General features: G+C 40.9%; 1 protein-coding gene across 2 annotated transcripts in view; it reads left to right on the top strand.

Annotated features, from left to right (window-relative positions):
* Nucleotides 1–25,126, top strand: part of LOC124181723 (calponin homology domain-containing protein DDB_G0272472-like) — a 98,577-nt gene that overhangs the window by 5,254 nt on the left and 68,197 nt on the right. For both annotated transcript variants that reach the window (XM_046568551.1, XM_046568550.1), the window contains exon 2: nucleotides 7,240–7,329. In XM_046568551.1, coding sequence (XP_046424507.1) covers nucleotides 7,296–7,329 — 34 coding nt within the window. In that variant the 5' untranslated portion in view covers nucleotides 7,240–7,295. The remainder of the gene's footprint in view (nucleotides 1–7,239; nucleotides 7,330–25,126) is intronic.

The following is a 25,126-nucleotide window of genomic DNA, read 5'->3' as shown; positions in this document are numbered from 1 at the left end:
CGGCGCGGCGCACGAAGCAGATGCCTCGGCACTCGTCACGAATTAACCGTGTCGAGTTGAAATTTAGTCGGGAAAAAACCGACCTTTCCTTCTTCGCCGGGCGCACCTCTGTAATGTAACGCGTTTCTAACGATCTTTGGATCTGGACTTTAATTTTCTTCATTTCATCACGATCTAGTCGTACATTGACTATTTACCATATTATTATTATTATATTAGTAATCTACGAGGAACTCTTTGAAAATATGAGAAAATAAAAAATACTGTAAATATAAAGAAAAACTTAAAAATCGACGCCTATTTTCAAATCGTTTTAAAAGCATTAAGAATCTAGTAGAATAGCTCGATTTCACCATACGATGACTGATTTCATTCGGATGACTGTTTTTTACAAAGTCAGTGGAACGGATTTTCTTTTTTTCTCAGAAGTCGATTCGACGTATTGTCATTTGTCGACCATTATCAATATCGGTGAAATTTTGTAAAATCACATATTTAATGCTGCTGACATGATAAAAAAAAAAAAAAAAAAAAACGAAGCGTTTCAGCAAATTTGTCGAAATAATCGACTGACCAAAATGATCTATGCCCTAGAGTAGAGCCAAACGAATTTGTATAAGATTCTTGACGATTTTGAAATGAATAAAAAGTGTCAATTTTTGGCCAACCTGCACAACTTCCTTAAAGGCTGCAGAGCTGTGACCGAGGCACGCCGCTAAAGGAAAGAAGACGCTTCCTCTTGATCGTGTCGGCTGGGTGTGTTACGAGGGAAAGTTAGTTGTTGCCGTACGCATCGCACGCTCTTCGTCGCATGCTTCTAAGTGAGGTATAGCGGTGCCTATCTCCGTAGGTATAATTCGATCGCCGAGTGGCGCTTGTATGACGAAATCACACGCCGCTGGCCCTTTGTACGTTGCACACATTCCTTATGAAATAATTCAGCCATTATCGGGGACAAGATTAGAAGCCGCGATACGCAAATAACGTCTAACATCCTCAAGGGAATATCGATTATAGTGTCGGTTACATATCGCATCCAGTCAAACTTGTATTTTTTCAGTGTCTATAATCTGCCTAAGTGCCTGTCATCGCATAAGATTGTTAGAATTTATTTTCTAGGTTTTTTTCAACGTATCCTATCAACACGAGCTTCATTGAAGAATCTCAGAAGGTAAACTTTATAAAAAAAATCATGTTCCAAAATGAGATAGATTAAGAGAGAGGCTTTTTCGTTTCTTCTCTCATTACACTTTGTTCTTTGATTCCACCGCAGGTATATAACAAGGTATTTGTCAAGGAGGTGAAAAGTTTCCGATCGCATATATCGGTCAAACTGCGTTCACTTGTTGACCGAATGTCGACCGTGCGCTTTTATTCTCGATTTTTTTCAGACAAATCCGGTTTCCAGTCAACAGCATAGTATACATATACAATACAGAAATGCTTTTTAACGATTATTATATGACTGTTTGTGACCGGTAAGAGTTTGCTGATACGGTTGTTGATTTTTTCCATCGATGTAACTTACCTCTCACATTATGTATAGTTCACCAAATATTATGAGTCGGTAATTTGTATGCGAAAGGTTTTATGTCGTTCGACGAAACGCTTTTTCTACACGCTTGCAAAAACGTTGCGATCATTCGAATAGATACGGTCGTAGGGAAGAAATTGACGTTCTATTTTCCACGCGTCACTTTGTAGACACACAGAAACGATACTTTGACGGATACCTTTGTCGCGAATTAAGTAATAATTATTTACGTAATAATTATTTTTGTGCAACATATACAGCCCGGGGTATGTTTAATTGAACGTGAAATCTGTTGCGACAAATGACGAGCGGGTTCGCAGTTTCTTTCCTATTATACACAACCGCATAACTCGCATTGCCGTGAGAGTTTCTAGCTCGTGTATATGTCCCTCTACGTATTGACAACGTGAATTCCATTCGATCCGGGTTATGCGGCACTAAAATCAGCTGGGCGTTTAAAGAGCGCAGTCACGTTACGTATTGTACTACTTTATGTATCCATTTTAGGTCTATAGGTACCATTTAAGAAAAATTTTTCGTTGGGTGTATAACGAGAATCGATTAGCGAAAGAACCGTTCGAGTTACAAAACCCACCTCGACTGTCCGGCCTGCCCATATAACCCAGCCACCGTGTAGAATCATTTACATAACCCGATCGAGCGAGAGAGAAATCCGCCTACAATCACTGCTCACTTTTTCCAAGACAAACGCGAACCGCCCGCGACTCTCTTAACAAACTGCACGAATTTATTATATCTACCCGCTGCACAATACACGTGGACATTCGATGTAAGGACACCAACATCATTCTTCTCTGTCGTTTACCGCGGTTTGCATTTCTGCAGCGTTGCTGCGACGTCGAACTTTCCAAGTATCACAAAACTTTTCGACATCTCTCGCGGCTCGATTTTCACCCCACGCAACGAACTATCCGTTCCAACGATCAAATCCGTCGTACACCCGCGGTTACGAAAGGAAAATTTCTCACTTCTGCAGTACACTCTGCACCACTCGACGTAATTAGGTACACTTGCACCACCCGCATTCGAGAGTGACTTTCATCCTCCGCGAGGTTACACGCGGTAATAATTGACGATGAGCTTGGGAATAACAGTAAATGATCTGGGCTGCTGGCTAGATCTGTAGATCAGTCTTACGGTCGAGGAAAAAAGAAACGCACCTACCAAGGAACCGCTAGCCGACCTTGCCTGTCTGTCGCAGCCTTGAAGCCACCAGGCATCTCTCCAGTTAAATATACCATCGCGTTGTCGGCTAGAAGGCGGTGGATTTCACATGTGTAATGGTAGCATAATTATTTTGCCTCTACGAGCAGTCGGTCAATGCTTGTTGTTTAGTTCCAATTTGATTGGAATTGGTTTTGCAACACGCACCGACTTCGCAGGGTCGGACGGCGCAAGGTGGAGCAAAATAATCAGCTCCGTACGCTCAGTTCCAAGAGTTGTTACGAAACTGGGTGTACACCTTCATCGCCAACGTCCGCTTCTCGTGACGCTTATTGCTATGTATTATATATACATACTTGACCGTGAAACTCGCTGTGAAGAATCCCGATTATCTGAGAACCTCCGTGTCTTTCGCTATCTCCTATAATTTTGTTTTCGAGACGAATCGATCATCCAAAATTCGATTCTTAGAACTTTTCACGAATCGATTAGCTCAGAATATACCGGTACCAGGCTCGAATTAAGGCGGCACGATGCCTAATGCTGCTCTACAAAAAAATGCCGAATGTCGGTCGTGCAAGATGATCAAATTGGTTAATTTTAAAAAGTCGCGACAGAAAATCAAATCGACTAAGTTTAAGAAAACCATTATTATTGTAATATTTCTCTCGTGTAATTAAGTTTGTATAAAATAGTATTGTACAGGGAAACACATTTTGTATTACGATATCGAGTAGTGTACAAGATTCTCAAACTTTATGCAGGAAATGCGTCGGAATCGGATTGCAGCGAGATATTTGTGCAATCCTTTATTAGTGACGATTAAGAGTTCGAAAACTTTTTGAAAATCTAGTTACTATTTTGCAAAATTTGATTTTGAGAATCGAAGGGCCGAGAATTTCTAAAGTCTAGCGGCTACAGCCTTTTTAGCCTTAGGGTTAATTTGGGCCTGACCGGTACCTCTTGTTACCGATGAAATTACGTTATAGCTGCCGATTGGCGACACTTGTTACGACTGATGAGCTCACGGCGGCATGTGTGCTCTGTGTAAATCTTTTGTGTTTATATCTACGAAGAGTACAAGATTGTACACAGAGAGCCATACGTAACCCGCGGAGTTAGACGAGGCGGAGCTCTGTTCACTTTCTATTTACCAACTATTTTCGACCGTATTAGCTTTTGGCACTTGGCAAACTTTGCGAAGGATGGGATGTGTGATGTTGAATGAAACCTTAAGATTTGCCTGCGAACGATTAATTATGAATCATTGGCCGATGAGACGAGGAGCTTCTGTAGCGATCACTTTTCAATATAAAGTCACGCCTGGCGATCCTTTCCATACGTGCGCACATTCGGATGAGGCCATCTTGAAATACCTCGAAGGATGTCGACTCCGCGCATCGTTTCGTGCGTGTCGCGTATCTTTTCTGCGTAGGAAGAGGCGAGAAAGCACTCCGAAAGGTTCGTTCCCTCCCTTGGATCACATGTGTATAATTGTACAAGCACCGTGCGCGCATGGCGATTCTCGTAAAATTTAATCCAAGGATCGAGAGTTATCCAAAGAGAATGAAAAGAATCAAATTGCTTTATAACGACTCGCGGTATCAAATTTTCCACGGTATTTCCGTCCGATGTATCGAGTATTGAGTACGTCTATTTTATTACGATGGGAAGGTCGGTGACTTTCTGCAACAGGTAGTTTTGATCCCTCGATATTGTAGATCGTACGGGTAACTCGATATCGGTCGAGGTCCCTGAACCATCGCATCCAGTTATACGCGTTCCCTGAAAAGGTTCTCGTCTGGACATTTCGATCGTTCGAATTTTAACTTTCGCCCGATCGTCCAGAGATCGGATCTGGGTCGTGCCCGAGGGCATATGAAACGTCCTGCGGAGATTCAACGAATGTTTTTAGTACAAGCATATAAATTTAATCGTAGAAAAAACCAAGAGTCGCCGTGACTAGTTATTAAACTTCTCGTTATGCGTGGATGTGATTTACTTAAAAATCGATCCACGAACGAACTTGGCCGCCCGGAGCTACGGATGATCCGACGCTGGAGGTTGCCTTCGCACAATGAATCGATCACTGGTCAATTTGTCTGACATTTCAATTATCGAGTTATTATTTTCGTTGCGGATGCAGTTTCTCAATGGCACTAGCGTATCGTCGCTAGGTGAAAGTTGTTATAGATACAAGGATTAATGGACGCAAGCGGGATTTCGGAGCTGTGGAATTCGAGTACTTGATGGATTCGAAGAACGATCACTCGGGTATACGTGCCTCTCGAGAGGTCCAATAAGCGATTTTGTACGATTCGTAAAACCTCTAATAAAAGACATAACCGAGAAAAATCTCATCAATTGCGTAAGCCGTGTGGTGTCGGCTTCTACGTGCACAGTTGTATAATTTTTCTTATCGTATAACTCGACGCGAGCTGTCAACGATCACCCGGAATATTTACAGCGATCGGTAATTTACACAGCCAAGTCAAATCGGTCAGCGACGGAACGTTCGAAGCTAACGTTCATCGGTCACACGGCGACATTCTTCGATTAAAGGCTATCGGTTATGAACACGTAACCGATTGCTGCACAATCTGGTACCATATGTCCCCGTGAGAAGCTCTCAGGTTATTTCGACAAACTCAAATCACGACATCGAAAGGAACCGAGTACAAGACGGATGTACAACCTCGATGTTCGCTTTGTCCGGAACGTCGAACTCTTTAACGATAATCACCGATAAGACGACATTACCGGAGGCTTATTCGAATCTCTAGTCAAGGTTGAGGACAGCATTCAGCGTACCTTTCTCTCGATCCACCTCGACATCGTTTCGAGAACATATAGTTTTCTTTCTACCGGTGATTAGATTGGACCCTGTTACAAAACGTTCTGATATGCTTCGCGTGTTTGATACAGTCAAATGAGTTGATTTTTTCAACGACGTTCCGAATAAATCTTATTCGGTGAAAGTTTACGTTACCGACGTGTTGCCTCTACTATTTATATCGCCCAAATAATGATAATTGGAATGACTAATAATATCGAGCAACCGTGCGGACGCACGAATTTTACGCACGCGAGAGAAAGAAAGTTTCGACAGTCATCGCTCATCGCCGAGTTTCATCATTGTACGTATCCCTGACCCGTATTACAACTCGACTGATGACTTCTCGCCCAGTTAGCTGCAGCTAGCTTCGCACGTACCGTGATTGATTCTATTGCCACTGAACGGAATCCGCGACGATGCAGTGGGCGAACCATTTGGCCAATTTGGTAACACGGGTATAACGAGGCTTGGTTGCAATAAATTGTTCGATCTTTTTGATTCGCTGGTAGTTCGTAATAACCAGTCATCCATATACTTTCTCGACGTAGACGTAGGTACTCGGCGAGATCGGCACTTGGCAATGACCTCCATATCGTTGACCTCTGTCAGTCGAAAGCCCGCTGCGAGGAAAGGCAACGCGGCATTCATTCCGGGGGCCAAAATTCTTATCGTTAATTTCTATATAATATATTTCCTAAACCTGCGGATGATCCCACATGTGTAAGCCGCATCGGCAACACCATCGTGCGGATACCTCTTTAGCTTTCTAAAACTTCCAATCCATCGGACAGGCGTCACCGCGATTTAACGCCTCTTGCGACCGACGCCACCGCGCACTTGTTAATTGACGTCTCTATAACTGATCAAATGATTATCTACCGATTTCGACGCGTGAATCGCCCTCGTGACGTCCACCTTTGACGGTGAAGTAGACCATATCCTAATACAATTATTCTCTTTCATCAGACTTCGCGCCACCACCTCCGGCTGATCTGAAAATCGATCAGTTCTCTGAGACAGGCACGTTGATGATTCAAGCCGCGTGCGGGTGTGTCTACTCACTATGGATCGATAAATCCGAACAGTCCGGATGTTTGTCGAACCGTTGAATATATACGATGGAATCAGGGAAAGCTCCGTCCCGCGGAAACGTAGCAGTTCGGTGCATATTTACGTAAAGGTGAAAAGTCTTTTTGCCGGTTAGCATCGACCGGAGGTTTCTTGCTTTAGGCAGAGATTCGTATTACCGGTAAAAAGACTGCGGTAGTGCCAAATGGAACGTAAAGTTTCAAAGACAATTCGATCAGTTTAGTTCGGCGAGCGGTTTCTACAGGCATTCTTCAATTTGACAACATTGCGTTTTTGCTCATTGATGTCTACGCGATATACGAAGATGTGCTACAAGTTCCACGGTTAATGAGAAGGCAAACTTAAATAATCTGGGGAAGAGCTGCACTTCTCCGCTGCAGCTCGGTACAGTTTAAATATTGACAGGACACGACACGTGACTCAAACAGAAGGCCAACGGCCGTTACGGTTCCCTCGATCATTTCCTTTCGATTTTCGAAGCCGAGAATCTCACGAGCCCTTTTGCTTTATAACGATCGGATGCTACGCTCCCTCGATAATTCGTAAACCACGATCCGGAAAAATTGCAATCATACGAACACTCTCTATTTTTCAGGCGTCGGAAGTGGCGGAGCGACGAAGAGGCGGCCTGGATCCATCGACGCGTTAGCCATGAACCTGGTGCCGCACGGAATATTGTTGCAGGGTAAGTCTTATATGTTAAGTACTTATATGTTACCTACTTGTATACTAGAATTACTCTGTGAAAGACGGATGTCACGCTGCCGAGACAATTATTCACCTATCCAACGCCGTTTTACCACATTTTCCACGGATGTTCATGGTACTCGGTCTCAGGTGGACTGTCTCACCTATCAGCCAAGCAATGTTTTGTTTTCCTTTACAGAACAGCGTTAACGTGCGTATAGTTAATCGTTTCACGCATGCTAAACCATTGCTAATGATCATCAAAAATAAAATGACTTTCGGCGGGTTTTGCAACCTACACAGTGACACTGTCCCCCCACTGCAGGCGAAAAGCCCTGACATTCGAGCATTCGCATTCGGTCTCATGGTCGTAATTATACACCATTTGAAACTCGTGTCATGGCAGTTAGTGACGACACTTTGCGTTGGTCTTTCATGTACAGTTAAACACGTACAGTAGGTACGATTCTCGTGTCCGTTACGAGCACGTGTGTCATACGTTTCGGCGAGAAATATCACGGCTGACATATTTGCAGAGGATTCAAGAACGTTGAGAGCAAATCCGCACGTTCGTTCGGATGCAGCTGTCACGCGTGTGATTTTACGCCACGTCACGTTTGCAGAGCGAGCAAGGTACATCATTTCGCTTTCGAAGCATAAAGGCGTGCGCGAGGCGCTGATCGTTTGTGAGAAATTCGTACCGTCATCGGGTCAAGAATCACCTACTTCAATGTTGACACTGACGACGAACTCGATCCTAGTTGTATCCGCACACCGAGCTTAGGAAGGTTATAAAATAAAATCACCATTGCCTAATGCGAGAATCGAGCATCTCGTATCCAGTTAATTTCTTGACGCGATAGGTGTCAATGACTGGCATTCGACTACGTGACGTGTAGTGTACAGATTCACGAGTATTGTCTGCCTCCTTGAGAGAGAGATAGAGAGGGAGAGAAAGAGAAAAAAATAAATAAAAATAACGACGGAGACGAATTCACACGTTATACTATACGTTACCTCTGGCTGCCAGATCAACCGCAGATTGCAGTTGCGTAACTTTTCGCTTCTGAAATTCGCGCTGGTTTCAATAAGAGGATGCAACGAACAAGAGCGATGATTCAATTCGATAATAATCAAGTCCTGGGATCTCTTCTTCCACGCTTTGATATAGTTGGATTTCACAAATTTACAAATTAGTTGGCAAACAGCAAATGATGTATACTCGCAGACGAAATCTGTTGGGTGAATAACCGCAGGGAACGAACTTCACTAGTGGATTTATAACCTGGTCCTATCGTTCTTGACAATCTATATTCTAAACAGAGACGACGACAAGGAAGTGCGAAGTGTTACACATGCCAGCCCTCGTTAGGTTGGGTTACGTAATTTGGCCGTTTTGACAAGGACTTTGCGGTTGACACTCGACTGGTACCGAACCAGCTGCCGGCCGGTTTAACGCACCGAATTGAACCTGGAACCTCTTAAGATGAGGAGGAATACGTCAAGTCTTGGTGTGAGTCCGGAGAGGAGTCTCGACGTTGTAACGAACAACGACTAAGACTAATTTCCGTCATTCAATCTGCTGAAAATTATTTCAAAGATGCCTTAGCACTTTGCACAGGAGTACGATTTGTTCATTGAACCGAGCCATTACTATGAAGTATTGATTTTGTTCGGATAAACAAATTTGTTCAGCTCAACCTGTGCATATCCCTACACAATACGTATTATATGTACCTGTGCAACTGAGGCGTATGAATTATATCTAATTAACTAAATTCTCCGACCACGTCCAAACCAGATTTGAAAGTAAGTCTTGTTTCACACCGTAGTCGTGAATGGGCTGCTTACACTGCCAGACCGGTAGTAGATATATGTAGATACGTACAAGCTAATAGAGTAAAGCAAGTCGATTATTGTGAAAAAAAAACAGCCTTAGGTGAACTGATCGTAAAACGTGTAGCAACGAAGGCATGGATATTAATTATCGTACCTTAAAATAAAAGGACTTGGTCGTTGAAAGACATGAAATTCGACGCGATTTCTCGTAACAGCTTTTCCGAATAAATGAAGGATTTATAAAATAAGGACGCGCTTTGTCCGGCGTTTCTCGTTCATCTCAAGGGACAGCGTTTTTCGACTTGACCTGGTTTTCATCCAGTCCCTCGTTCGGCGATCGACACGTTTTACAGTTCCACACACGTCTCCACGTACGAGATATCCGCGTACCTATATCTCTGGTCATCTGTTCACCGGGTAGACAGCTGTTGGCGCACGGTGAAGTGGGGGAACGTAATTAGCTCGGTGGAGTTTTCCTCATCTCGCTTCCGGTCCGCTGCACCTCTCGACACGAGCGAGTCATTATTATTCAAGCCCTTTCGCCGGAAACGGAAACCCTCCATTACTGGTCGTCTCGAAGATTGCAGGACATTCTTACGGTTTCTGGCCACCGCGTCGTCTGTTATACGCTGCACGCGTCTGCGCTCCGACCTTATTTTTTTTGCCCGTGAACCGAGTCGCTTTCTTCCACGCAATGACAAGCCTCGAGGTCAAGGGTCGCGAAAATTATACAGGTTCTACACACCAATTGAACAGCAAAAAATCGTTTCGCATATATCTTTGTGCAGTGATAAAGACATTATAAAATTAGAATCGGGCATCAGTTTTTCACTACAATTTGATAATACGAAACACCGTACACATTGACCACTTTGCAATTATACTGTACTGGTTATTTCCCTGCCTAGCGTTTCTGCACTGCATTTGCAGTTTATTCTCGTAACAGTTGAAAGATACTATGCAAAATTGCAGAGCCTTGAAGGATAGACCGATCGAAATGGGACCGGAAACGTTTTCTTATTCCACCGACAATAGGCTTATTTTCAATTATATTTTTATACTTTATTACCACTTAAAAAGAGTCATCTCTTTGTTGCGAAATGGATATTGTTGGACAAACGATTAACAAGAACAGAAAAATTGGTCCAGGCTGCAATTTTTCCAGTCTCCAACCAGTTTGAGAAATTTTTCAGAATAAGAAATTAACTTTGCAACACGCCGAGCTTAATTTCTTCGCAAAAAACATGACGGGTTCACTGATCGAGCTGTCTTTCGTTCACACTCTTTAATAACCCTCAGACGAGTTTTTTCCCGGTTCTGTTATAACAGAATTTTCGGGATAACGAATAATGAGAAAAAACAGAGGATACATTATTCGTACTCGCATACATAGTTTCTCGCTGTCAGTTGAACAAATAATGAACATAGATGGTTGTCGAACTGTCGTGTCTGCCGTCCGCTGTGTTGGTTAATATACGCATGCCTAGCTAGATTCGCCGGCTGTCAAATAGTCGCGTGTTCGGTGCCAATAAATATTCAATGATCACGCCACGAATGGAAGAATGAACACGAACATCATGATGCGGTAGGTGAGAGCCTCGCGTGTTTTCTTCCCTGCTGTCTGCCTACAATTACGATGTGCAATTACACACGTGTATAGTAGTCTATTAGTAGGCGTACACTATTATACACTGTATGTATCAACCATGGGATTAATCCGAGCGGCAGATCGTCCCGAAGATCAACGATTTTTAGATGAAAATCTGTGCCCTGTGAATGACAATTATCGTCGTGTGTACGATAATGCGTGTGTGGGTGTGTGTGTGGGTGCATTTTTTTATACTTACTTTGTAGAGGCTGCAGCACGTGTTCGGAATTGTTTACCGTAAACCAGCTGATTTTCATTCCGTGAAAGACAAAGCACGAGGCAAAGATTTAACGATCGAACCGCGGCATTCATCGTCTTGTCGTATTTCGCAACGCGACAAAAGCCGCAGGATATTTGCACAATGTCTGTTCGGGCTGACAGCCAAACGTGGAAGAGCATATCGCAGGCGTGCTTGGTATGGATGGATATTATTACATCACTGCACGGTTAGAATTCGTAGGCGCGACGATCGAAGGGATGGAGTAAATAGAAAGTGCCGAGTTCTTTAACTTATTCGCAGCTGATGATGACGAGCTTACGTGTACTTGAAGCACTTCGCTTCTTCAATCGAAAACTTTTGCTCAGTTTCTTTTACTTCCCCACCCACTCAATCGGTTGTATCATGCTCTGTAAAAATGTCAAGTGGCCGGAAATAATCGACGCGATGTGTTTTTTTTACATCGTTACTAAACCTTAGGTTCATTCATCCACACCGAAATTATGGCGTTGCATCGCTTATGTCTTGGAAACCATTCGAACGATTTGTGCAAAATCTATTTCACCCCACGAGTGTTTAGCCCTGATCCTATTAAATTCGGCATCAAAATCGCGAGCTTTCGAATGTTGGTACGCAAATAAAAAGTCAGAAGAGCGATTCGACTCGATCGTCACAAAAATTATCACGCTGGTTTCATTTCTCGATGCAAAATCTGAACATTTTTTTTTTTACTCCTCGAATGAAAATCGTGGAAGAAAAAGTTTGGGCGATATGTTTGGCCTGAATTTGAGTTTAACCGAATTTAACTCGGTCCTAGCAAAAGTATAAGTAATTTGGTAAACAGACCTCGTCGATATTGGCTCGTGACGAGGTGAACTGTGCCCTAAAAATTATTCCAGTAAGTCAACTGCAGAACGACATCGTGCAGCGCAATTTCGTGCACGAATCCAGCGCATAGTTACCCTATACATATATATCAGAGATTTAGTATTCTTAGTGGATCTTGGGCACGTCGTTCGAGTTAATGGTAACCGTTCCCTTCCCCGTTTCCTAACAAGTCGTAACGATAATACGAGTATTGCACTCGCGTCGCACGGCGAGTGCCGGTTTGATTGGCCCAATGTAAGCTGCATATGCAAATCTACCGAGCGCATGTATAAGATCCCTCAACGAAAGTAGACGTGAGCTAATCGTGCGAGGATGACGAGGGATGGGATTTCGAGACGGTTGGATCAAATTGTCGTAGGGTAGGAAGGAAAATTTTATTCCATTTATCGTGCTTGTATTACCCATCTTTTTACATTTGAAATTTTTCATTAGTATGCCAGCTGCATCTTTCATTGAAATTCAAATTTATTTTTTTCTTCCTCTTTTTTCTGTATACACATGTTTTTGAAAATAAGTATTATACCTTGGTTACGTAGGTGCTCGAGAGGACTTTTATCACTCGCTCATTGTCAGTATCGTTTGACAAATAAAAACCTCAACATTTTAGACGGTAGATGCATTTTATTCACCGCGTTGTAGAGTCGGAAGTGAAACACTATACTTTTTCTTATTCAGGAATTGTATGGGCAAGTGAAAAAAATATTTTTTTTATCTTCTGCACGACGGAAATTGAGATTGCAGATGAACCGCTCACTTCAATACCCGTGATTGTCTAGAGATGTAATTGAAGAGGCAAATTTTTCAACGTCAGTCACTCGAGATTCGATCCGTAATGCAAAATGTCATCTCGTCCAAGTTTATACACACGGGAAACTTATTCGACCTATGCCTCACGGTACTCGTGTATGTACAACCTATTATAGCATACACTCGATTTCCGCGCGTGGGTTAAAAAATATCTAAACTCACCGCACGTCTCGTTTTAGCCTATAAAAAATCCACAAGGCACTCCCTTGGCAAGGCAATTTCGCTGACACGGTGGCGATTGTTAAAAGATGAGCCGCAGCTCTTTCGATGTCACAAATCGCTTCGAACGATGAGGCAGCAAGAAATAAACAGATGATTTTCAGACCGTTTACGGTTCGGCCCCAAAAATTCGTAATTTTCAGAATTTGTCACGGAGAAATTTACTTCGCGCCTAACGAAAAAAGGGGGAAAAAGTAATCCGAGAATAAAACGTAGGTGATATTTCATTACGATGAGACGGATTTCAGAACGTGGTCTGTCGGCTGTCGTGGAATACAGCTAAATTTCGTTGAAACAAATTCCTGCGGTCAAAATTAATTTTCCCATCAATTTACGCCGGTGTGTATGGCTATATTATACGCGCAGACTTAATGTTTAACCCTGTATGGCCGAGCTTCGAGCCAAGGTTGCAGTTTGCTCGAAATCCGTTTTGTCCTCTGTATACCGACTAATCGTTACAATATGAACAATGAACATACGATACTTTAGTCACGGTCACGGCTCGCTGACGAGCAAACGTTTCCAATGCTATAATATCGATGAATTTCTACAGCTAACCAGATTCGAGTCGTCTCATTTTTCAATAGCGCAACTGTACGTAGCTCGATATTGTATTAAATTTACAGCAAATACGTGAGTTAAATTTTGTCCCATCTATTTATACAGACTCGGGTGACATCTCACGGAATTTTCACAATTTCATACGACCGTACGACATAGCCTTGAGAATTTCTTACCTGTACCCGGAAATCACTTGTTTTGTCGCGGGAATTTTGGTAATCCTTGGACGTACGGTACAGGTTCAAATGTTATCTCCGCCAAAGATCTTCCGCGATGAATGTAATGAGTAAACGGATGAGAACGGGAGAAGAATTAAACTTGAAATTCTAGGGAAGCGTATATATGGTGTATTCCATGCCAAAATGATGTTTTTATTTATTTATATATCAGTCTTCGTTCCAAAAATCACTGAAAAAAGAATTCTCACGATACCTCAAAAACTACACTGACTTCGTTTTTTAGGGTTTTTCTATTTCTTACCGAAGGTTTTAAATTTTTCATCTTGATAATATTGACATCATTAATTAATTAATCCTTAATTTTAAGGACAATAGCCGCGGGATAAAAATAATTTCCAACTAAAATGATCCCGAAATTATTGATATAAAAAATTTCAATAAAAATTTTCTCAATACCTGAATTAATATTGATGTCAACGTCGTTTAAGAATTTGTAAAATAAAAAAGGGAAGAAATTTTTTTTTGCTAATTTTTATCACGAGGAGCATCGTTTGTACCAAAAGTTAAATTTTCAGTACTAAATTGTTCGAGGCTGGTTGATTTGTCGTGGAAGGCCCTATGTGTTATAGGTTACATATATAGATTGTAACTTTCGTTCGCGAATATCAGAGCGTTGAGCTGTACATATATTGAGAAATGCGTTTCGGCCTTTAACCGTCGAAGCAGCGGCGAGGTTCTTTGCGTTAAGGAATGCGCAGCGAAGCAAACGAAATTATCTAAGCTGTGTAAAGAAATGTAGAAATATGAAAACGAAATATACACTTGCATTTAATTTATATGTAGGTATTCATAAAATAATACGCAATTGTGTTCCGTGTGTATTTAAATTTAAACAGATGACTTTCATCCTTTTAATCCAGGAGCATGTTTAATTCCGGCGGTAATTTTAATTCGCATTTTTGCCAACGTTTGTACATTATCTGTAATACATGTGAACCAATCTCTTCCACAGATGTGAACAATCAAATATTGTAAAATATGTGCTAAGCGATCGCGTTCAAAGGTTAATATAATTTTTGCTCCATTCTTAATCGGCTTTATCTTATTTTCTCCTAGTAGTAATGTATATACGTATGTCTATCCCTTCGCTTTTGATTTCGTTATTTACTTGATTTTATTTTACACTAGCCGACCCGTCCCGGCTTCACACGCATGACTTTTTCTTAGATCTACTAACGACCGATATTTTTTTAATACATTGTTTTCACGTATATCCAACCATTCGGTTAGCGCATGCCGCTAAAGCAATCGAGCAGTGCTTTATCTTTCGGCTTAATTTAAAAATATTGAGTATTCGAACTGAAAACTTGTTTTTATCAAAATAAATTATGGCCCATGTTATTCAGGGACAGTTTAGCTTTTTATTAGTGAAAGAATTTTTAAAACCGGTTTAGTAGCTACAGAGGATACCCCCTACATACAAATAAACAACAAACAAACTTTACCTCTTTATAATATTAGCATATATTATATTTTATTTCATCGTTGTGTTACTTTTGTTCGATTATGTTTCTGTTTATTACGGTGACTCTTCGTGTTGCCTTCCGGGACTTGTCCCAATGTAAATAAATTCTGATTCTAATTCTAATTCTAATTCTAATTCTAATGATTAAACATTTTACCGGTAATCCGGAGTATTAGAAATTTCAATTTTTGTTATAAATTAATTAATATGCACTTAACGCTGCGGTTTAATGTTCAGTTCTGCAGATTGATGAAACCGGTCGGTCCGGGAAAAATGCCTGTAATGTCCCGCCCCGCCCACGCTTTCAATATTCAAAATGTTTTTTAACTTTCCAATCTCAGCTATTTCTCTCTTTTTAATATTGACTTAGTGACGATCGGGAAACCACACGCGGTACCGAGCATCCGATTGCCATGCAGGGTGACGGATGTCTGCACGAACAAAGAAATTCGAACGTCGAAAGAAAGGAATATCGAGAAAGAAAAGTCACGTACCGCAGGAGCGTAGGGAAGTAATAATTTTTCTGCACCGTCCGCGTGAGATGGCATTTTGTCTAATTTTAGAATCATTTATTCCCGACAAAGAACGGCACTCGGCGTATTTGACAAACAGATTTCTCGTTGAAAGCAAAGCTGTGATTCGATCAGGAAACAATTTTGAGGCGCATAGTTTTAATCTTGCATTTATATATTCTCATGAAATCAAGTTGACAACTTCTACTGCAGCTGGTTACAATTTTAGCTACAAGTTTATCAGCAGGGGATAAAAACGGTTTGAATACAAAGATAAAAAAAAAAAAAAAAAAATAAAAAACTGAAAGTAACGAATTATCAGTGTCAGAATCTGTCTTCAATTCAATTAGCATCGTGATTACTGATAATTTGTAAAAATAACTTTCAGACACTTTGAATCATCACTAACATCGCTGCCGCGCTGATCGTATTCACTATAATCTGAGAAAATACAATGTCAGTGAATTAGCTGAATTTTTGCAAACGGTCACAACGATCGTACCGTTTGAATCCATTGTAAGTCAGATTTCGCGTTACCTTCGTCTCGTTCGCCTTTTTTTCCAATCTTAAATCCATTCCTAGTTTTACCCTCGTTACCGCATCGCCCACTTTCGTACGAGAGGTCGATTCGATACGACCGGCACGTATGAATATTATCAAACCATGCTTGTACAGCTGCAGAAATCGACGCAACTGTCGACAGACAATAAAGATAGATTTAGCACTAGCCTCGTGCCGATCGTTGAAACGGCAATTTAAATAGTAAGTCCGGCAACTCTGCCACATTCGTATTATATAATAAAAATTATATATAAATATATGTATATGTTTATTAATATCATATAATACATGTATATTAAATTTGACATGTAAATTATACATCTGCGGCGCCTGGAAAATTAATTGACAACGCGTAACTGAGCATATTTTTTAAAGAAAATATCGATCGAACATGTTCCTGTAGAAGGATTTACACGATTCTGGTGATATGTGAGATATTGATGAATAAACTGGCGCATTCAAATCAATTTTTCACCGCAGTTTTCTATTGCACTATTTTAGAATAATGGCAGTAACTATACGAAAAAAGAGTGATGGGAAACCTAAAATCCGGACATGCTTGTTTGCAGTAATGTAGTGGAGGCTCCGTTTAAAAACATAAAATCCCGTTTTGAAATACAGGAAATTGGTTTAATATTTTTTTTTAACGCACCTTCGAACATCCGCAAGTATCTTGGATGTAATAAATTGCCTCGAGCCGTTGGTGTGGTAAAAAGAATTGGAAAGTGAAAAGTTGTAGATAGCGAAGTAGAAAAACCTGGACGAAAGGAAAAAAGGACGAAACCGGGAACGTGCAGTGATAGAGGTTTCTTGCATCCGCAGCGATGTTGGACGAGTACATAACGATAGAAAATTAATACAGGATACAGGAAAAACGGAAACAGATTAATCAGGTACGTGCAGATAGAGAAAAATAACTCAAGACAGGTAAATTAAAAAAATTAAAGAGAACAAATCAAAGCAGATTACAGCGGAGTGTAAAAGGGATGAGATAAAATAGAATTAAAGTTAGAGACAGCAGGTAGAGTGAAATGAAGAAAAATACGAAATGTGAGAAACGAAAAATAAAAGAGACAAACGGTTACCGGGAGTAACGTCAGAGGATCCGTTGATACGTCGCGTGTAATTTGAGAGGATGAGCTCTGCCGGGGCAGCAAGGGGCGCCCGTTAATTGCCTTGACGAAGACGTACGCCGTGGGCCGTCGGTCGGCCATCGCGACGGCGCCCGTCGTCATGCATCCGTCAGCATCCGCTTATAAACCGCGTCTGCAGCGTACAATCCCGAGGTCTGGTTATAAAACGTCAAGACGACGAGCCCACCGGTAATCATCGCGCCAAGTGAATAACTGCCTTTGTCTAGGACGCCCGCGCGTCAATTCCGGATTCCTCCGATTCGGCTGCAAGCTCTGGAACATCCGCAGCATCAACGCTCCGGCAGATTTATGCCCTCTTTCTCCGCCGATCCTCGCAGACCGAGCAATCCTCCGTCTGCGTTGGCGTGACCTCATGTTTCGTCGCCGAGTTGCTGGGTCGTTTTGACGCGCCTAGAAAAACGTCTCGCCGTTTTACAGGTAACTGACAATAAGTGTTTAGCGTCCGAAGCTGAGCTAAAAACTTATAGCTACTCGGGCCGAACAGATTTTATCACATATTTGAAGAGAAGATGGAAAAAATAATTCGCTGGTACAGAAAGTTTCAGTTTTAATGTATACTTACAGCTGTGCGTTTTGGCTGTCGAAGCAAGAATTTTCGTTACAGCAGAAGAGGTTAAATTTTCTAAGCATACCAAAGATTGGATGGAAGAAACCCGTTAGCTAAACTTGCAAAATTTTCCTGTCGCGAACAAACAAACGCTAAAATTTCCTGGTCCAGCGCAATAGTTTTTTTTTTTCTCCACGAATCTCTTTATCTGGAACCGATACTCAAGTCGCATAAATTACCGAGGGTAGAAAAACGTCAAGTACGAAACGTTGACGTGCAATTCTACATTTAGTCATTAATTTTTCTGGCTGCGATGCAGGTATGCGTGTCTGCAACACGGTCACGTATTCTGCATACCTGTATAGGTATGCAGATACATTACACATTAGAAAAGCGAAAGTCCAAAGCTGTCAGGACGCCGCAGCAGGGCGGAATGATCGGCGACGCGAGATTCCTTGGCTGCATCCTCGACCTTTTCTGGGGGACAAACCCATCGTTTCGCAACGCTTTAAAGCTGTTCAATTGAAAACAGACGGTCGTTTAACCGTCGTCGAGGACCAGATTATACTTCCACAATAAATTATAATTATCCTTCCTCGATATGTTTATACCCGTTTCAGGGAGTTTAGGGTTACCTTCAGACGAGCTACATTATATCCTTCCCTTCCTCCCGGAAACTCGATAGTTATCAAGGTATCCGGTAACGATATAGGCGTAAACGAGTTGAAGAACCGTCGAGGAATTCCAGCCGAATTTTATCATTACGTAAGATATTATAGAGCTTATTCGCGCACGCACAAACTGTCATTCGGAAAAAATTCTATTTCGGATCGTTTCTGCGGTTTTCTTTCAAAGCACGTTACACATTATCAGTATAGCTGTTGCAGGGTATTGATTTCTGTATTCTCGAATGATTTCAAATCGATGACACAAATTGTAAGCAATTCGAACAGGTAGTCGATTATATAATCATACCTGAAATATTGGACGTAGTTGATCACCGTTGTAATTTTTTTTTATTTTTATTTTTTTTTTTTTGTTGCATTGAGACGATCGCAAATCTGCAGTTTACAAGTTTTCGTCACACATATCAATTTCATAATTATCTTCTAATCCGCAGTAATTATATTTTATACAGGTTTCCCCGGAATCATCGTTATGTTTTTTTTTTTTTTTTTTTTTTTTTATTCTCCGTTATTGTTCTTACAGAGTTTCGCATATCGAAAGGCAGGAATTTTTTGTTGGACGCATTTATTACAAGCGATTGGATGACGCAATGTCCTCCCAGCGTTGCGAAGGCTCCGTGTATGAGGATTTTCGCACGCCACTCTCAGGTTCTCGGCGTAATTACCTCGGGTTACCCGAGCGAGGAAGCGGACCGTCGAGGATGGCACTCGTCGGGTTCAGGAGAAAGGTGCAACGTGTATTTCTCCTCCCCCTTTTGCCATCCTCCCCCCGCCCTCTTGCCCTTTAAACTCTTATAAACGTCTCGACAGACTTCCTCGTCTTGTTATTCAACATTGGATTCAGCTCTTCCGTGAATCCGTTGGCCTGTAGATGGATATACATGTACGCGGAGCTGTGACAAACGATGGAAGAATTGTCATTGGAGTAAATTCCGGCGATAACATGTTTTTATAAATCATCTGACAGCAATTGCCGCGAAGCGTTATGAGCAAATATTGCTTATACTTTTCCCGACGTTACGGAACCCGGTATGTACTTGCTTCTGTATTATTTGAAAAATGAAACATAAATCAATCAAATGAAGTCTAAGCTGCAGCTGTCGAAACTATCTCCGTGTAAATCTGGATCATTAATTCACTCCAATGAACAAGTTATTGCGATGTACTTTCTTGAATCGGTGCGATCGCAACGCCGAGTGCCTGCAATAGGTATGCGTACTTATACATATTCAGCGTCAGTGATGGATCTGATTTGAAAATTGCAAAAAAAACAACCGTCTCTCGAATTTTGGTTTCAAAATTTTGCGGGGAAAGGACTAAAATACTGTTTTTTTCTTGTACAAATTATGATCGGAATCATTTTTTTTTTAAAGCGTCGACAGAATGTTTGGTGGGTTCTGTATCTAAATCCAAGACCTTCCTCATAGTGTAACGAAAGTTTTGTCTCTAAAAACTAAAAGAATTTCTGAGCGTTCGACGCGCACGTTCAAAATAAAACCTATCGCGTGTATGTAATTTGTCAGTAATTATCAGACAAAACGGAAGTAGACTCGGGGCTAAATGTATTTACATCGTCGAGTCTGACTTCAAAAAGTGAAAATTTCCCATTGATTTTCCTTATCTTACGCAAAAAGTATGACAGAGAAGAGGATTCTTGATGGTTCTTGCTGTGATTTCACAACACCGTGAATGTGTGTTATACATGTAGGTAAATTGGTATACCTATAGTCTAGAGAATACGTGCAGGTGATACGGGAGTTGCGTACGGAAAGCGAAATCCAAATCGAAATTGATTCGCTTTCCTGAAACCGAAAGAAGCGATTGCTCAACTTACCTCGGCCGTCTCTCTTCGTACCTCGGATCGCAGGTTGTGCGAGACTTTGCTCTTTCTCTTTCCTACAGCCACACCTCGCCACTTTCTTCCCAACTTACCATGGCTATGGATAAATGTGTGTAAGGACTGGATACATTTCGACGGCATACCTACATAAACACATTTACGTGACTGCGATCGTCTCGAAAGCTCGGAGGCGAAACGAATTATAACAATATTGATAACATTAGCTATACATGAATAATTTTATTAATTCCAAGCTGATCAAGCTCCGTTTCATTGTATATAATACGTGAGCGGCGCGAGATTCTGTGTGTGCACAAGTATTGTACAACTTGTGTATATTATTTCAAGGCTATTAGTAACGAAATTGATAATGCACGCGTGCAAATTGAGACCCACCTAAATCAATAAGCGGAATATTTTTTCACATGTATTACAAGCGGTGGGAAATCGTTGAATTTAAATCACCTATGGTTGTTGAGGAAAGGTAGAAAACAACAGCGACAACTACATATTTACGTACCGCGGGAAAAAATATCTCTATACATATGTATACAATGTATATAATGTATGTTTATTTATCATAATCCGTTGAGTTCGCGGAGATGAGCAGCAAGTGCATTGCAGTTGCGCAACCATTCGCTTGCCGCGATGTCTGATGAAGGCGGCCGCGTTTACGAGAATCCGAGTTAAACCTAAACGCTGTGCAGGTATAGCGAAAAGTTTCGCGAAATGAGGCAGCTGCAGCTCATCTCCATGGGTGCAACGGCTAGACCAACGTCTCGATCTGTGGGAAGGTATTTCAAGCCGAGTAGCGGGTATAATGGCGTGTAGCAATCGGTTCGTCTGAATCGATGCGGATCTTGGACGCGTAAATGGATCGCTAAGCTCGGTTCTGCAGGCGTTCAGGGTTACATTTCGCTCTTGGATAATTCATATATTTAATTTCTATTGATTCGGGGTTTGTAAGGACAATTAACAGGTCTGTAAGGTGAAATCGTTGCCGGCTTATCTATCCCAGTAAATAATTATAAACGTCTGCGCGCAAGGAGGGAGGATTATGCGTAATCACGCGCGAGGAGCATGTCGCTTTGATGGCGTAACGAGTGAATCCTGAACGAGTAACGATATAATTTAACTACGTAGTAACAGTCTGATTGAACAGGTGCTCCTTGGGACGCGTTACCGAATTAAAATATTTCACAGCGCGCGCACGGTGTGAACAACGACTGACGTGAATCGATGTACTTAACCATGCGACGACGTACTTAAAAGAAAATCCGACAATTTTGAAAAGATGACTCTGCGCTGATAATCGCACTTTTATTCACCGCGGTGAAAAAGATACGAAAATATGGATTTTAACTGTGTCGCGGTAAATTTTTCGAATGAGAGTGGAAAAAAATAATATTACATATCATGTCAAATGTTACTTGATCCAGTTCAAAAGGTATTCTGAACTTGGGATTGTTGAATTACCGAAGGGTTAAAATTAAGAATGATTTTATGTGATACTATCGCATGATCTCAAGACGATTTATCCCAGAAACTTTCACAAATTCTGTCCGATCGCGGTTTGATCATTCAGAAATTTGAAACGTATCGGGTTTTCGACATGTGAACTGATCGAGGTCCGGTGTAGTACTTGATCTGAAGTTTCGTCAATCGAAATGGTGGTTCTTATTTGACTTTATGCTGTAACGTTTTATGGGCATTGAGAAGAAGAACCGGGCGATTTAGAAAAACATTGAACGAAAAAAAAAGTTCTCACCGTTTGCATCTCAGCAAGGAAGTCCGATGCTTTGGCTTGTTCCATTTTTCTGCATTTAGCGAATCGTCGAAACCACCTTTTCTATTTACTCAAACATCAGAGTGTGGAATACGATGAGGAAAAAAATTATAAAAATGCGGTATTACACCTCGTAGCATTTAACACGAGTAGACATTTCGGCTGATTCGCTGTGGCTCGATCATTCACCTTACGGGTTGAAGGTTGCGAGTTCATCATGGACTTTAACGACGTAAAAATGATTTCTGGCATACGAAGATGCGCAGCCCTTTCAGCCTGAGAAATTTCTGTAAGAAAGTGAGCCAACACCTCGGTTTTCACCCATGTTTGGATAAACATTTCAGTTACCTAAGTAAAATTTTAAACTTCAATACGACATTATAGCTACTGCGCTGCTCCAAGGTCAGTGTAGAGGGTAAATTTACAGTTGGGTGGTTCAATTTGGCACGTGGCAGTTTGTTATAGCCAATTATAATTAGACTCGTGGTTCTGACGTCAGCTATCCAAGTTGCCAAACCACCTGAATAATCTGGATTCTTTCAACGAATGAACGAAAAGTCAACATTTGGTTATAAAAGTTATTTAATGCTGTGATCGTCTTTCCAAAATCATATCAATTCCTTAATATGAATGACTCTTATTGTTAGAACATTTCGTCGCAAAATGTATCAATACGATATTTAAATCTATACAAGACGACTTTATAGCATGTCCTGAACATTAATTACAAAGTTCACGGTTCGGTGATTAGGTACATCGGCCAATAAGAACTCTGACAATGAAATGTCCGAATGGATATTACATTGGAAATCAACCGAGAAGTAGAAGCATGAATATTAATTTCATCGGATTATTACCTCTCTTAAATTATAAATTACCGCCAGCGATGTTGCGTCATTGACCGATCCAGCCGTCTTCTCCAATGCAACTACCGAAAGCTGTATCACCTCAGCTACGATTGGTGCTGAGGATATCGACTTCAACTCATTGAAAAATTAAAATGATGTCGATGTTTCTTGGGTCTTGTTGTGCTTATATTTATAGAATCTACTGTACTGTGTATACTTCCAATTTTTACTTCACAGAATAATTAAAATAATACCTCTTTCTCTTTTACGTATGCTCTCTAATTATTTTGCACAAATTCCTACCAATTCTTAGCGCACTTGGTCAACCACAAGGTTTGCAAATAAAAAAAGGCATGCATTTATTGATTGAGTAATAAATTTGAACAAATTTACGATAAAACGAAAAACTTTGACGGAATTCTCTGTTGGAACTGTTTCTACATCTTGTTGCGATGAGGGATCTTAAGCGCAGGGCCCATCTGCTTGTTGGTGAGTCTATTCCTTTGTTCGTATCATTTCTAAACTAAATTATAGCAACAATAGCTTTTGCAAGTTGCGTGCTCAACATAAGAATACATATAAAAATACAATGAGTTTTCATTATAATGGAAAGATATTGTTGTCAACTTATCGTGTCGATAGTCTGCCTGATTCATAGTCGCTATAAAGGTAAATTTATTCCATGCTGTTAGCAGTGTCACCTAAGAACTACGTTCGCCGATTCCAGCCCAACATCCCCTGAAGAGATGAATCGACGAAATTGTTATGTCTTCGAAACCTAAAGTTCCTTCAACTCTGTCCGGACACTTTTACAGCCACCTTGTAACTTGCGTCACTCTTCTTATCTCTACTGTGCTAGTTGCAAACGGCACCAGCTAAACTGAATCTAGCCAGTCTCTTACATGGTTCCTCCAGTATACTCACTCTCAAGTCATCTTTCATTCGGCCAACATGTGAATTCGCCTTCAGTAAAAATCTTCATTCCAGACATAGGAACATTCTTTACTATTATTAAATGCATTTTAATCTAAATGGCCATGTGTTAAACTGTTGTTTACATGCATATATTTTTTATAAGTATGTTATATTATTGTAAACGGTAAGTGGCGTTGCGAAACCACCGATGAAAAGAGTTTCACGCGTGAACTGATTGAAAGTACACGTCAAATAGAAAAATGGCAAAGATGGAAACTAGAAGAAGGAAGTATATTCGGGATGCGTAATATGTAACATGCTCTTTAAAGTCTGGGAAAGGACTGTTTGCACAGTTTTGTTGGTTGACTCGATGACGGCAGTGATTCAGACGGTTGATAAAACGGCTGATTTAAAGAGTACGATTTACAAATCGATGATGCTTAGAGAGCTATAGTGTGAACACACCTTTGTTGCAACTTGTACTTTAATAATTTTTATACCACCTACGTCGTTCTTTTAATTCACCATCAGAAACAATATGAGACTCATACTTGCACCAAATCTTTCATTATTTGCAACATCTGCAACAGCCATCTCGGCGTTCGAGTGAAATACTTTGGTACGATTCATGGCTTACTCCGCATGGAGTCTGCGGCAGATTTTCACCTAGGGCTACTTCTACAGCCAAAGTTAGTTCAACCACCGTTAAAGTTGACGTCACGATTGTATCATCCCAGGCAATTGTCATCGGTGATGCACATTAAACAACCTGAGTGTGTATTCTCTGTCGGAATAATTCTAAAGCTAACAAATAGTTGATTAGATATTAATGTATCGATGGAGTACACATTGAGAACTATAATATACACATACACCTCTCAAATTGAACATGCATTGTGTATGACGTCTTTTAAATTATACAAATGCTATATCACCAGGTAATTCGAATTATGAACCACTAAATTAGTCTTGTTGTGTATAATATTACTATCGAAATAAATATCGTATGTACTTTGAAAAAGATCGTAATGAAAGCCTCGATGTATCTGAGGTTCCACTTTAT

The sequence above is a fragment of the Neodiprion fabricii genome, chromosome 4 (assembly GCF_021155785.1).
Source record: "Neodiprion fabricii isolate iyNeoFabr1 chromosome 4, iyNeoFabr1.1, whole genome shotgun sequence".
Taxonomy (NCBI): domain Eukaryota; kingdom Metazoa; phylum Arthropoda; class Insecta; order Hymenoptera; family Diprionidae; genus Neodiprion; species Neodiprion fabricii.
Note: the sequence above shows the minus strand (reverse complement) of the source record. Positions and strands in the feature narration are given on the sequence as shown.